The 13,512-nt window shown below is 41.7% G+C and overlaps 1 protein-coding gene across 6 annotated transcripts in view; it reads right to left on the bottom strand.

The window, feature by feature from the left end:
* The window catches only part of LOC140469439 (ras-specific guanine nucleotide-releasing factor RalGPS1-like), a 956,086-nt gene that overhangs the window by 783,842 nt on the left and 158,732 nt on the right, over positions 1–13,512 (bottom strand). For all 6 annotated transcript variants that reach the window (XM_072565956.1, XM_072565961.1, XM_072565957.1 and 3 more), the window contains one exon: positions 11,092–11,219. In XM_072565956.1, the coding sequence (XP_072422057.1) occupies positions 11,092–11,148 (57 nt within the window). In that variant the 5' untranslated portion in view covers positions 11,149–11,219. The remainder of the gene's footprint in view (positions 1–11,091; positions 11,220–13,512) is intronic.

The following is a 13,512-nucleotide window of genomic DNA, read 5'->3' as shown; positions in this document are numbered from 1 at the left end:
CAGATATTCTATATGGAATCAATATGATCATGCTTTTGTTTTGAATGGCAGGTCATATCAAGTTCATCAGATAGAATCATACAGCACAAACAGACCCTTTGGTCTAACCGACTGTAATCCTAAACTATACTAGTCCCACCTGCCTGCGCTTGACCCATATCCTCTAAATATTTCTTTTTCATGTACTGATCTAAAATGTCTTTTAAACATTGTAACTGTACCCACATCCACCATTCCCTCTGGAAATTCATTCCACCCACAAACCGCTACCCCTCATATCTTTTTTAATTCTTTCTCCTCTCACCTTAAAATATGCCTCCTCATCTTGAAATCCCCTACACTAGGGAAAAGACACCTGCCATTACCTCTATCTAGATCCCTCATTATTTTACAAACCTCGATAAAGTCAACTCTCAACTTCCTATGCTCAAAGGAAAAAAGTCCCATCCTACCCAGCCTCCCCTTGTAACTCAAACCCTCTATTCCCAGCCACGTTCTGGTAAATCTTTTCTGAACTCTCTTCAATTTAATGATGTACTTTCTATAACAGGACAACCAAAATTGCAGACGAGGCCTCACCAAAGTCCTGTACAACCTCAACATGACATCCCAACTCCTATACTCAAAAGGTCTGAGCAATGAAGGCAAACATCTAAATGCTAAGACTGCTAGTGCCCACTATGTTCTGAGCAGGAATTAAGGGCAAGTTGGGAAAAAAAGACAGAAATAAGGATCTGAAGTTTATATTGGATTTGCCTGATTCATCCATGAAATGATTTGCCATTTCCTATCTCAATTTTGAAATGCACTAGTCAACATTCTGCCCACTCAAGTTAACCTTTTTTAAAACTTGGGCTTTCCATTATTTGCCCCCAGTTGTAGCTTAGTAGCATCTGCAAGATTGGACATTCTTCATGCTTTCAACTCCAGGCAAAAGTGCATATTCCAAATTGAACCTCAATCCATGATATTTATCTATAATGTGGAAAGCAGGGACTGTGGAACAGCATTCATCATCTCCTGCTAATCCTAACAACAAGGAGAGCAATGCAGTTGATTTCATAAGTTTTGAAATGGTTGAAGTACATATGAAAGTTGGCTACCCTCACCTACTTCCAAAAGATGAAGGAAACAAGACCATTTACAGATAGGTCAGAGTGATTGCTTGCTCTGAAAATCCATAACTTCCTTCAGGTGCAAAATGCAGTCAAATCAATAACATACACTTGAAATGGAAAGGATATCTGCACCCTATCATTTGCATTCAAATGGGAAATGCTCATGAAAGCATTACAAATTCAATGGATTAACGGAGATCGGAACTGCCATTAAATAGCTCTGAATCCAGACTTTAAAAAGGAAAAGGTGTATTTACACAGTACCTTTCTCAATTGAAGGATGTCTCATTCAAAATTACTCCACTGACTGTAAGATAGCTCCTTTATTATGGCAGTGACTTTCAATTTGTGCACAGATAGAAAGTGAGGGCTGCAGATCCTGGAGATCAGAGTCGAGAGTGTGGTGCTGGAAAAGCACAGCAGGTCAGGCAGCATCCGAGGAGCAGGAGAATTGACATTTCGGGCACAAGCCCTTCTTCAGGAATGCATTCCTGATGAAGGGCTAATGCCCAAAACATTGATTCTCCCGCTCCTCGCATGCTGCCTGACCTGCTGTGCTTTTCCAGCATCAATCTGTGCACAGCTCAGTCTGGATGTTCAATCACATTTCCATCACCAAATCTCCCACCATCAACATCCTCCGGGGGGTTTCCATTGACCAGAATTTGAACTGGCTGCAGGAGCAGGTCGGAGGTGGGAAACTTGTAGCGAGTAACTCAATCTCCTGACTTCCCAAAGTCTGTATTCCATCGAAAGCAACACACCAAGAAACCTGATGGAATGCACCCCATCCTGGCTGAGTGTAGCTCTGTCAACACTCAGGACTTGACAGCATCCAGCTCCCCTTGATTAGCATCACATTGGTGGTGGAGGGAATCTGTTTTGTCAATGCTCAGTGGCAGCAGTATGTACCAGCTACAAGGTGCACAGCAGAAATTCACAATTCAGCTGAGAAAGCACCTTCCAGACCCACAACCACTTCCACCCAGAAGGTCAAGAGCTGGGAACGCCATCACCTGCAGGTTCTCCTCCAAGCCACTCACCATCCTGATTTGCTTCTCCACGGTCGTGGGATCGATATCCCGAAATTCCTTCCCTAACAGCATTACAAGTCAACCTACAGCAAATGGACTGCAGCAGTTCAAAGAGGCCGCTCACCAGCACCTTTTCAAAGGCAACAAGGGACAGGCAATAACTGCTGGCCCAGTCAGTGACACCGATGTCCAAAGAATACATTTTAGAAAAGCAAGTTCCCATAGACAGCAATCTGATAATGGCCAAATAAAATATCTTTGTTATCCTGATTAAGGGATTTCCAGGATACCAGGGTTAATTTCCCAACTCTTCTTCAAAGTGTGATGTCATTTTACATCAATGGGATGACACCTTCAACAGAACAGCACTTCCAAGTGTTAGCCTTGACTTGTGTGTTCAGGTCAAACTTGTAACTCAGAGGTCCTACTGAGAGACAGACATACTGTTTCCCAAAGACTGATTGGTTGGCAAGAGTCTACATAGAATATATTCTAATAAAAATATGCAATTCTTTTTGAGGGCAGGGATGTGATATAAACGGAATTCCACAATGCCCCTCCCCTTTTGTTGGTAACCTGCATAACTTCGTTTGAAAAGATTGATGTGCATTCCCAAATCCCCTTCAGTAGGAGGTCAATTTAAGTGGACAGTAGCAAGACTTTCATGGATTTAAATAAGGAAGATTGTTTATTCACTTCTAACACTACCTCACACATCGTGCACCATGGAAAGTTATAACTGAAGAAGATAGTTCATTTTTATAATAATCAAAATCAGAGTAGAGTCAAAGAGTCATAGAGATGTACAGCATGGAAACAGACCCTTCGGTCCAACCCATCCATGCCGACCAGATATCCCAACCCCATCTAGTCCCACCTGCCAGCACCAGGCCCAAATCCCTCCAAACTCTTCCTATTCATATACCCATCCAAATGCCTCTTAAATATTGCAATTGTACCTGCCTCCACCACTTCCTCTGGTAGCTCATTCCATACACATACCTCCCTCTGAGTGAAATATTTGCCCCTTAGGTCTTTTTTATATCTTTCCCCCTCTCACCCTAAACCTATGCCCTCCAGTTCTGGACACCCCCACCCCAAGGAAAAGACTTTGCCTATTTACCCTATCCATGCCCTTCAATTTTGTAAATCTCTATAAGGTCACCCTTCAGCCTCCGACGCTCCAGGGAAAACAGCCTCAGCCTGTTCAGCCTCTCCCTATAGCTCAAATCCTCCAACCCTGGCAACATCCTTGTACATCTTTTCTGAACCCTTTCAAGTTTCACAACATCTTTCTGATAGGAAGGAGACCAGAATTGCACGCAATATTCCAGCAGTGACCTAACCTTTGTCCTGTACAGCCACAATATGACCTCCCAATGCCTGTACTCAATACTCTGACCAATAAAAGAAAGCATACCACAATCACCACCTTTACTGTCCTATCTACCTGTGACTCCACTTTCAAGGAGCTATGAACCTGCATTCCAAGGTCTCTTTGTTCAGCAACACTCCCTAGGACCTTACCATTAAGGTGTATAAGTCCTGCTAAGATTTGCTTTCCCAAAATGCTGCACCTCGCATTTATCTGAATTAAACTCCATCTGCCACTTCTCAGCCCATTGGCCCATCTGGTCAAGATCCTGTTGTAATCTGAGGTAACCCTCTTTGCTGTCCACTACACCTCCAATTTTGGTGTCATCTGCAAACTTACTAACTGTACCTCTTATGCTGACATCCAAATCATTTATGTAAATGACAAAAAGTAGAGGAACCAGCATCAATCCTTGTGGCACTCCACTGGTCACAGGCCTCCAGTCTGAAAAACAATCCTCCACCACCACCCTCTGTCTTCTACCTTTGAGCCAGTTCTGTATCCAAATGGCTAGTTCTCCCTGTATTCCATGAGATCTAACCTTGCTAATCAGTCTCCCATGGGGAACCTTGTCAAATGCCTTACTGAAATCCATGTAGATCACATCTACTGCTCTGCCCTCATCAATCCTCTTTGTTACTTCTTCAAAAAACTCAATCAAGTTTGTGAGACATGATTTCCCATGCACAAAGCCATGTAGACTAACCCTAATCAGTCCTTGCCTTTCCAAATACATGTACATCCTGTCCCAGTTTACAGCAACTCCAAAGAAGAGTTATACTGGACTCAAGATGTTAATTGCATTTTTCTCTCCACAGGCACTGCCACTTCCTGCTTTTATTTCAGATTTCCAGCATCCATAGTATTTTGCTTTTAGTTAGCAGTTCATGTGCCTTCCAGCAAAAGAGAAAGGTTTTCTACTCTGGAATTGCAGCCCAGTTACACTCAGATGGCTTAGGTCTGATCTTGATTAACTGCAGAGGCCCTTTTAGGTAAAGACGGTTAAGCTAGGCACATGGACTGGTCCAGATGGCTGCTGTACCTGAAGACCTAACTACTTAAAACTGAATTCAGAAGTTTATAGAAAAAGGCTGTAGTTGCCTTTTAAATGACTTTGAGCACTGGAAAACTTACAGTCAGGATGAGCCAGCCTTTCCTCGCAACTATGGCATGACTGATGTTAATCTGCAGACTGCCAGGCCTCTCGTGCAGGTTGGAATATAGTTCTTCAGGATTAGAGAACAGTTTCATACACAGGATCAAAGTCCACTGATATTGTATACAATGTTTTTTGGACCTCACTCATAAATAATTGATCCCAATATCTTTGTTCCTGGGCAATCTGGAGCCAGTGAGTCTCAGTCCATTGTCTTTGTCTTTTGGAGTAAGCTTCAACAATAGCAGGTATAAAAGTTCGTACAGCAGTATCATTTAGACAGTCCCATACAATGGGGGCGAGCCCACCCGTTGTAATTCAATTTGGAACCTTCTAGAAGCTTGCTAGACTTTTGCTGTTTTATTTGTTGCCTCTCCTTAGCAGCCATCTTAATGGTTCATCCAAGTTCATTTAAAAGTATTGCAGTTTTTATAAACATTGTAAAATATTCATGCCTATACAGACATATCAGAGTTTATAGACCAATTGTAACTTCATTGGTTTTAGGCTTTAGACAGGCTTCATTGCTGCCATCTTTAACCTCTCTGTATACATTAACCAATACATAGGTCTGACCAATTCACTTTAACTCCAGGTCTGTGATGAATTTTGAATATCACGTTTGGCGCATATTGTCATCCCCAGTCAATGTCGTGTCAACAGAGATGGAGATAAATTAAACTGGTGCATACAGACTTTCCCATGGCATGATGGATGTAGGACAGATGTCAGAGTTTGGGAACGTGGTTGGCATGGACTAGTTGGACCAAAGGGTTTGTTTCTCTGCTGTATGACTCTAAACCTCTATATCCGATGGTCTCAAAAAACACATAAATGCCAGTCCTATCTCTTTGTGACTACCAAGTTGTCAAACATCTGTTTGATTCAGATCAGGATGGGGAGATCTTCGTCATAAATGATTTTATGCTTTTTATAATGCTGTGTAAGTCAGAACAAGATCATGAGCTATCATTACCTTCAAGATAAATGTACTTGCATTTCGTAAGATAAAATCAATCCCTGCCAGCAACATATTCTTAAAATTTCCTTGGAATACTCCAATTGCACTAACATAATGTCCCTGGTGTATAGTAGAATTCCCACTTCTTTGCTTCTGTCAGTGGGGATGGGAGCAGCTGCAAGGAAATTTGAGAATGCTGTAGGGCCAGATTGGTTCCTCACATTGCTCATTTTCACTAAATCGGAGACTTCTCAGAATAAAACCAAGCTCCAATTGATGTATTATAAATTGCTAACTATCACAATGAGTAGCTGCTGTCCCTCAAGTTCTGCCAAGTCAAATTTAATGTGTAGTATCTGCCATACTCTAGCCACCATTTCCATGTAGCAAAGGTACCAATGGCAGCTTCTTTTCACCAGGTAACTCTAAGCTGCTTCACTCAGTCTTCTATGCCTTTACCTAACACTGGCCACCAAAGGCAACTTCTCACTAAGCACTTTGTCAAACTCATCCCTCAGTGTTGGCCAAGGGCTCTTGTGCTGTGGTGGTAGTATCCCTAAGCTTGAGTCAGGAAACCTGGGTTCAAGACCCACTTGCTCCAGAGATGTGTAACAACATTTCTGAACAGGTTGATGAGAAAATAGCTTTGATCACATGGTAACTGTGAACTGCACCTTTCAAGACTTAAAACTCTAGCTCCAAGTGTTTATCAACTGATGACCCATTCTTGCAGATAAAAAGCAGCCTGATTTCTAACTCCAGTGTTAGCTGCTCATTTGTGATATAATTTTAAACTCTTAATACTATGGGCTTCTAAGAGTTGTCCCAGCAAAACCACGTGCTGTGCCTGGCGACACTTCTACATGTATAAAGAAAAATATATCCTTTTTGTTGGTCTGTACTAAGCGTATAGTAATCTGAAGATGGCATTGCACAGCAATGATCTTCCAACCATCTGTATTTAACGTCATTCTAGTAGGAGACAAAATCAAAGTCAAGAGCTGCATTCAGGCTGCTGTTAAAGTGAATTCTGGAGCCTTTGGATTCAAACTAACTGCCAGAGGCTTATAATTGGTTTTGATTGCAAAACTAATACTGCACAAATATTAATAAGTCATCTAACTCCAAAAATCAAAGATTCTAGGCTTAATTTCACTCAGTGGTACTGAGGCAAATGCAATCAGTCTGTCATCACCATTAGGCGAAAGTGAGGACTGCAAATGCTGGAGATTAGAGTCGTGAGTGTGGTGCTGGAAAAACACAGCAGGTCAGGCAGCATCTGAGGATCAGGAAAACGGCGTTTCAGGCAAAAGCCCTTCATTCCTCCTGTGCTTTTCCAGCACCACACTCTGGACTGTCATCACCATTATCCAATAATGAGAGTTCATAGTGTCCACTATGGAGAGGTATCATATACCAGCTCAATCTTTTTGGACACATCATAATAGAACATAGAACATAAACAGCACAGTACAAGCCCTTCAGCCCACGATATTCTGTTGACCCGTGGAACCAATCTGAAGCCCATCTATCCTACACTATTCCATTTTCATCCATAGGTTGATCCAATGACCATTTAAATGCCATTAAATTTGGCAAGTCTACTACTGTTGCAGGCAGGGCATTCCATGCCCCTACTACTCGGAGTAAAGAAACTACCTCTGACATCTGTCCTACATCCATCACCCCTCAATTTAAAGCTCAGCCCCCTTGTATTAGCCTTCACCATGAGCCTACCATGGAGAACCGTATCAAATGTGTTACTGAAATCCATATACACCACATTCACCCTATCGAACCCTCTGATTATGTTATACGTTGCGATTAAGTCACTTCTCAACTATCTTCTCTCTAACGACAACAGCCTCAAGCCCCTCAGCCTTTTCTCATAAGACCTGCCTTCCATATCAGGCAACATCCTCTGATCGCCTCTGAACCCTTTCCAAAGCTTCCACATCCTTCCTATAATGCGGTGACCAGAACTATATGCAATACATCAAGTGCAGCCGTACCAGAGTTTTGAACAGCTGCAAAATGACCTCGTGACTCCAAAACTCAATCCCTCTATCAATTAAAGCTAACACACTGTATGCCTTCTTAACAACCCTAACATCCTGGGTGGCAACTTCCAGGGAATTATATACTTGGACACCAATATCTCTCTGCTCATCCACATTGCCAAGAATCTTACCATTAGGCCAGTACTCTGCATTCTTCTTGCTCCTTCCAAAGTGAATCACCCCACACTTTTCCACATTAAACTCCATTTGCCACCTCTCAGCCCAGCTCTGCAGTTTATCTATGTCTCTGTAACTCACAACATCCTTCAGCACTATCCACAACTCCACCTTAGTGTCAACCACAAATGTACTAACCCATCCTTCTACACCCCCTTCCAGGTCTTTTATTAAAAAATATGACAGACAGCAGTGGTCCAAAACAGATCCTTGTGGTACACTACTAGTAACTGAACTCCAGGATGAACATTTCCCATCAACTGCCACCCTCTGTCTTCTTTCAGCTAGCCAATTTCTGATCCAAACCACTAAATCGCTCTCAATCCCAGGTCTCCTTATTTTGTGCAATAGCCCACCATGGGGAACCTGATCAAACATGTTACTGAAATCCACATACACCATATCAACTGCCTTACCCTCATCTGCCTGTTTGGTCACCTTCTCAAAGAACTCAATAAGTTTTGTGAGGCATTGTCTACCCTTCACAAAACAGTGCTGACTATCCCTAATCAACTTATTCCTTTCTAGTTGATTATAAATCCTCTCTCTTTTCCAACACTTTACCCACAATTGTAGTAAGGCTCACAAGGTCTATATTTACCAGGGTTGTCTCTACTCCCCTTCTTGAACAAGGGGACAGCATTTGTTATCCTCCAGTCTTCTGGCACTATTCCTGTCAACAATGATAACAAAGATCAAAGCCAAAGGCTCTGCAATCTCCTCCCTGCCTTCCCAGAGAATCAGAGGAAAAATCCCATCTGACTCAGGAGACTTATCTATTTTCATACTTGCCAGAATTGCTAACACCTCCTTGTGAACCTCGATCCCATAATGTAAAAATATTGTGCCAACTTCCAAGTTACTTTTACAACTTGACTGTTTTATCACTCTCCTTTGTCCAAAGCCATGGGACACCCTTCCTCAAGAGTTTCTTCAACAGATGCAACAAGGCGTGTTAAATTTATTATGAATTTATTGTAGAAAGGAAAGGTCTTAACTCTGAAACACTAATGGTGTGGGTATGTTGCTTGAATCTTACTCTGGGCAGCAAGTAAGCTATCATTATCTGCCCTGTGAGCCTAATACTCAACATAATTTTGAAATCTTTCACAGTTGACTGCTTTTGCTTGAACTTTATGCTTTTTCAAATACTGCAGCGCCTTCCTCTGCCTGCCATCGTGGATCTGCTGCACGTTCATAATCGCAATAACACTTGAATTCCTTGCAAAATTTGGCTCATTACCTCTTGAAAAATTCCAGGGGCTGAAGCAACACCAAATAGCAGCCTATGAAACTGAAAGAGACCCATGCGGGTATGAATAGTCAAATAGGACTTTGACTGATCATCTAATTCAAGTTAAAGATAGGCATTTACTTGTCAGGTTTGATCTTGTAAAAGCTTTGACTTCCTGACAACAGAGCATCCAGATCGGAGGAAGGGTCACTCAACCCAAAATCTTATCTGACTTCTCTCCACAGATGCAGCCGTACCTGCTGAGCTTTCCTGGCAATTTCTGTTTTATTCCTGATTTTCAGCATCTGCAGTTCTTGCAGTTTTTAATAGCGCACAGATCTATTGGGCAATTTGTCGGGCGAATTACAATCTATTACCTGATTTACAGTAACTACATAATGCCCATATAATGTTACACCACTTGCCTTTGGTATTACAGGTTGCAGTTCTGAAAACCAAAAAGACCAAAAATCGGAAGGTCTTTTTGAAAAAGCGCACACAAATGGCCCTGTAGACACACTGAGTAAAGGCAAAGTCGCCACAGTCTTACTAAACCATAGGGCATCTCTCTCTCTCTCGCTAATGAGAGCGCAGACTGGCGGTGGTTTAACCTCAGAGTCACCATGTCTCAGGCAAGGGGAGGAGTATCATTCTTGGTAACCTCAGTCGGTGCAGGAACTGAACCCACGCTGGGAGTGGCACGCTGCATCACCAAACAGCCGTACAGCCAATTGAGCTAATCAGCCCCTGAGCACACCAAGTATGGGCTCTTTGGAAAAAAAGAATTTGCTTGGCCCAAATGGACATGAACAGACAAAAGCGTATCTACAAGAATGTTCAGGCCTTTAAGAAAACTTTATTTTTAGGTCTGTTCGCACAAGCGAAGCTTTTTTCCCCCAAAGGACTTTTTCTCCAAATGGGCCCAAATGAATCATGGGTAAATGCCTCCAAAAACATCCTTTATCCAAAACAGTTGGTCACAAGGTTTTCGGATAAAGTATTCCCAGCTGTTTACTATTAGAGTAATCCAATTCCTTTGCTTAACCTTTGTAATAATATTCTACATCCCAGTTCTTGTCCTATTTTCTCAATTCAAGGTCTACAGTAAGATGTTCCTATTTGTAAATAGGCATAATTCCAGAATAAACATACATAAATACTGTAATAGCATCCTCCTGTGGCCATATAGGAAGCAAGAGGATGCTATTACAATTCACTTCTCCTCCTGTGTCAGCCTTGATGTTGTACCCAAGGCCTAGTATGGGACTTGAACCAAAAACCTTGCAATGGACGAGTAAGGGTGCTACCAGAGCAACAGCAGACGTACGGCCAAAAATAAATATTGAAAAGGTGGTTCTCTAATGTCCAATTCATCCAAACAGAAGCCAGGCTCTCCATATGAATGTGCTACTTGAATAAAATGGCACATCAAAATGAATAAAATACACAGCCGTTGAAAAAAGCAAAAAAGGTGGAACAATTGCAGCCACTTTGTTTGAAATGCCTACAGCCAATTTTTAAATGGGGATTTTAATGGAGGTTTGGATGAAAAGCGCAGTGGGAACATCTCTTCCAGTGTCAGTCACAGTGGGTCATAAAGGTTACACTATGACAGTGGAGGGGGGTTAAAGGCTGCTGAGGAAAAGCACCACTGCAAGGACTTGGACAGACATTAAGAAAATCACCTCCGAAATCATGCATCAAGTTTATTTTAATTGGACACTGACTATTTATCAGATTGTAGGGAAGTACATAGTATGACCGGCAGGGGTCGGTGTGGTCTCTTATTTGATTATGTATAAATAACCTAGACTGGTATATGAGATATCATTTCAACGTCTGCAAATTACACAAATCTCAGACGTGCTGTCAACAGCCATGAGGATAAAGGCCAACAGGATAAATGGCTCGTGTTCACAGCTGGCTCATTCTGCCCATCTGAAGGGGAGAGATGTATCCACACATTGACTCCTTACCTCTGGTGTGGCAGACGTGACTCTCAAATTGGCCATCAGGCCATTCCTCTTGTACATGCTCCCCTTGCTGGTTGAGCAGTGTTTAGTTTTGTCTCAGCTGGTGGCAGCACGTGATAGATGGCCAAACCCTGCAAGAGAAAATATAGTTCAGCCAAAATAGATTGGCAGCATTTGAATTACAGACACAGTCCTGCTGAGGCAGAAATAAATTATCTCCATGCTCCCTCATGGTTCATTCATGGGGATATTGGATTGGTCTACATCACAACGCAGTGTCTGCAAAAAAATATATAATAAATCCTCAACACAGACCTACAAGGGCTGTTAAACAGTCGCTATCTTGTTACTTATTTTTAATTTGCTTCTTTTGGTCAACACTTTCTCAGCAAGGTACCCCAACCATATTGAGTAAAGGCAACTCAAAGCCACAACAGCAGAATAATCAAGGGGGGAGACCAGTTCATGTAAAATACAATTTAAAACGCCATATACACAGTGCCAAATGTAGTAAATGCTGTCTGTAGCTCAGCTGGTCAGCCTTTTACACATGACCATCTCCTCCTCATCTAAACCATGTGTGAACATCTGGAAATAACTGTATAAATGCTAGGTCTGGATATGTATTTTTAAGCACTGGGACCTCAGTTTAACAGGGAACACCTCCACTGCAGCTTATTACAAAGCATATCCAACTCAACTGTGTACACCGTTTCAGAAATCAAACATGACAGAAGTCACCATTAACATCGCCTGTTCTTCCATTTCAAAACAATGTTGGACTCTTACAGAAAGTTTTTCAAATGCTTGGAAGAATATGTCTGTATCGAATATATCAGACACACTATGAGGTGACTGAAAGCACTGAGTTCTCTGTGCATTTTTGCAGCAATATATCATAACGGCTAATACTGAAGTCAAAGTCTGCAATAATGTAAAGACAGAAAATGTAAATTTGTGTTGCATGTTTAAATACTTTAATGTGTCATTTATACTTTGGTGTTAAGTATGCAAATATACTTTGGCCTGCTTTCTTTTTCTAGATAGTTGGAACAAAGAGTTGCTTTGAAGTTTTGGTTTTACAGTGCGTACGAACTTTTACTTCTTTCACAAGATCAAATATGGTTACAGATACAGAAAACCACTTGACCCTACTCACTTAATGCATCTAAAAGAACCAACAGACCATAATTATTCCTGCACTTCTCACTTTTTCTTCTCCACTGAAAAATCTATTCCATATGGTGATCTCAGACCTGATCAATATAGTTCAATATTGGTTGTAATTTTGCCTTTCACTAGCTTAAAGTTCACCCTACATGGCTTAGATCATTTATCATTTTGGAGGGGTGTATCTGATATAGGGAAGAGAGGGACACACAAAGCATAAGCATTCTTACACCTGTCGGATGGAAGTGAATTAATATCGACAGGATATGGCCATGACCCTTAAGTGTTTTGTAATCATATTGTAATCAACCAGATTTCCTAGATTCCCTAGTCACTAGAGTAAAAAATTCCAGCTGGAATTTGATGTGTTCCAATTTTATTTCCTCTGAAAACCAGCAGTCCCAAAGTTCAGTCTCAGTCCCAAAGTTCTCAGTCTCAGTCCCAAAGCTGGATCAACCGAGTGTCTACATTGACACATTTGACTGGTTTAACTGATGTACATGGCTCAGTTTCCTAATTTTTGCTTTGCAAAACCTTGCCAATCCTGTTTACCAAAGCCCATGTGTCTCAGCAAATGGACACAATTTGAAAAATGCAGGCTATGGAAACCTGGCACTTTGACTTGGCAATTTGTGGATGAGACCCGAATCCCTCCTGGAAAAACTAATCTTAAGCCATCATAAGAAGATTGTGGAAAATAAGAACACAAATGGCTTTGGACGTAACTCAGTTGTATTTCGAATGTCACAATCCTTTGAAATGACTGGGCCGGTTGCAATGCAAACTAGACCGAAAATGAACGGAAATTCCATTTCACAATGTGCACCCATTCCCCATTGAGGAACCAAAAATAGTGCACACTTGACAGCACTGCGGAACATTTGATTTACTTTAACATCTGCTTTGTACAACGTTGAGTTTTTCATAAAACTTTTCCCTAACTACCGTCTCCTCGCTCTATTGCGTGTCGGTCTTCACTGTTAAGGACACAAGTAACTGAATACCAGGGTTTAAAAAGGGGGAGGAACTCCAGACAATTACATTCACCAGGGAAACGCTATTCAGATAATTATTAGAACTAAAAGCTGATAAGTGTCCAGATCCTGATGAATTTCATTTCAAGGGCTTGCTGCTGAGATGAGATTAGATTCCCTACAGTATGCAACAGATTCTTCAGCCCAAGTCCACACCAACCCTCCGAAGAGTAACCCACCCAAACCCATACCCCTATCCTGTATTTACCCCTGGCTAATG

Source organism: Chiloscyllium punctatum, chromosome 49, assembly GCF_047496795.1.
Source record: "Chiloscyllium punctatum isolate Juve2018m chromosome 49, sChiPun1.3, whole genome shotgun sequence".
NCBI classification, from domain to species: Eukaryota; Metazoa; Chordata; class Chondrichthyes; order Orectolobiformes; family Hemiscylliidae; genus Chiloscyllium; species Chiloscyllium punctatum.
Note: the sequence above shows the minus strand (reverse complement) of the source record. Positions and strands in the feature narration are given on the sequence as shown.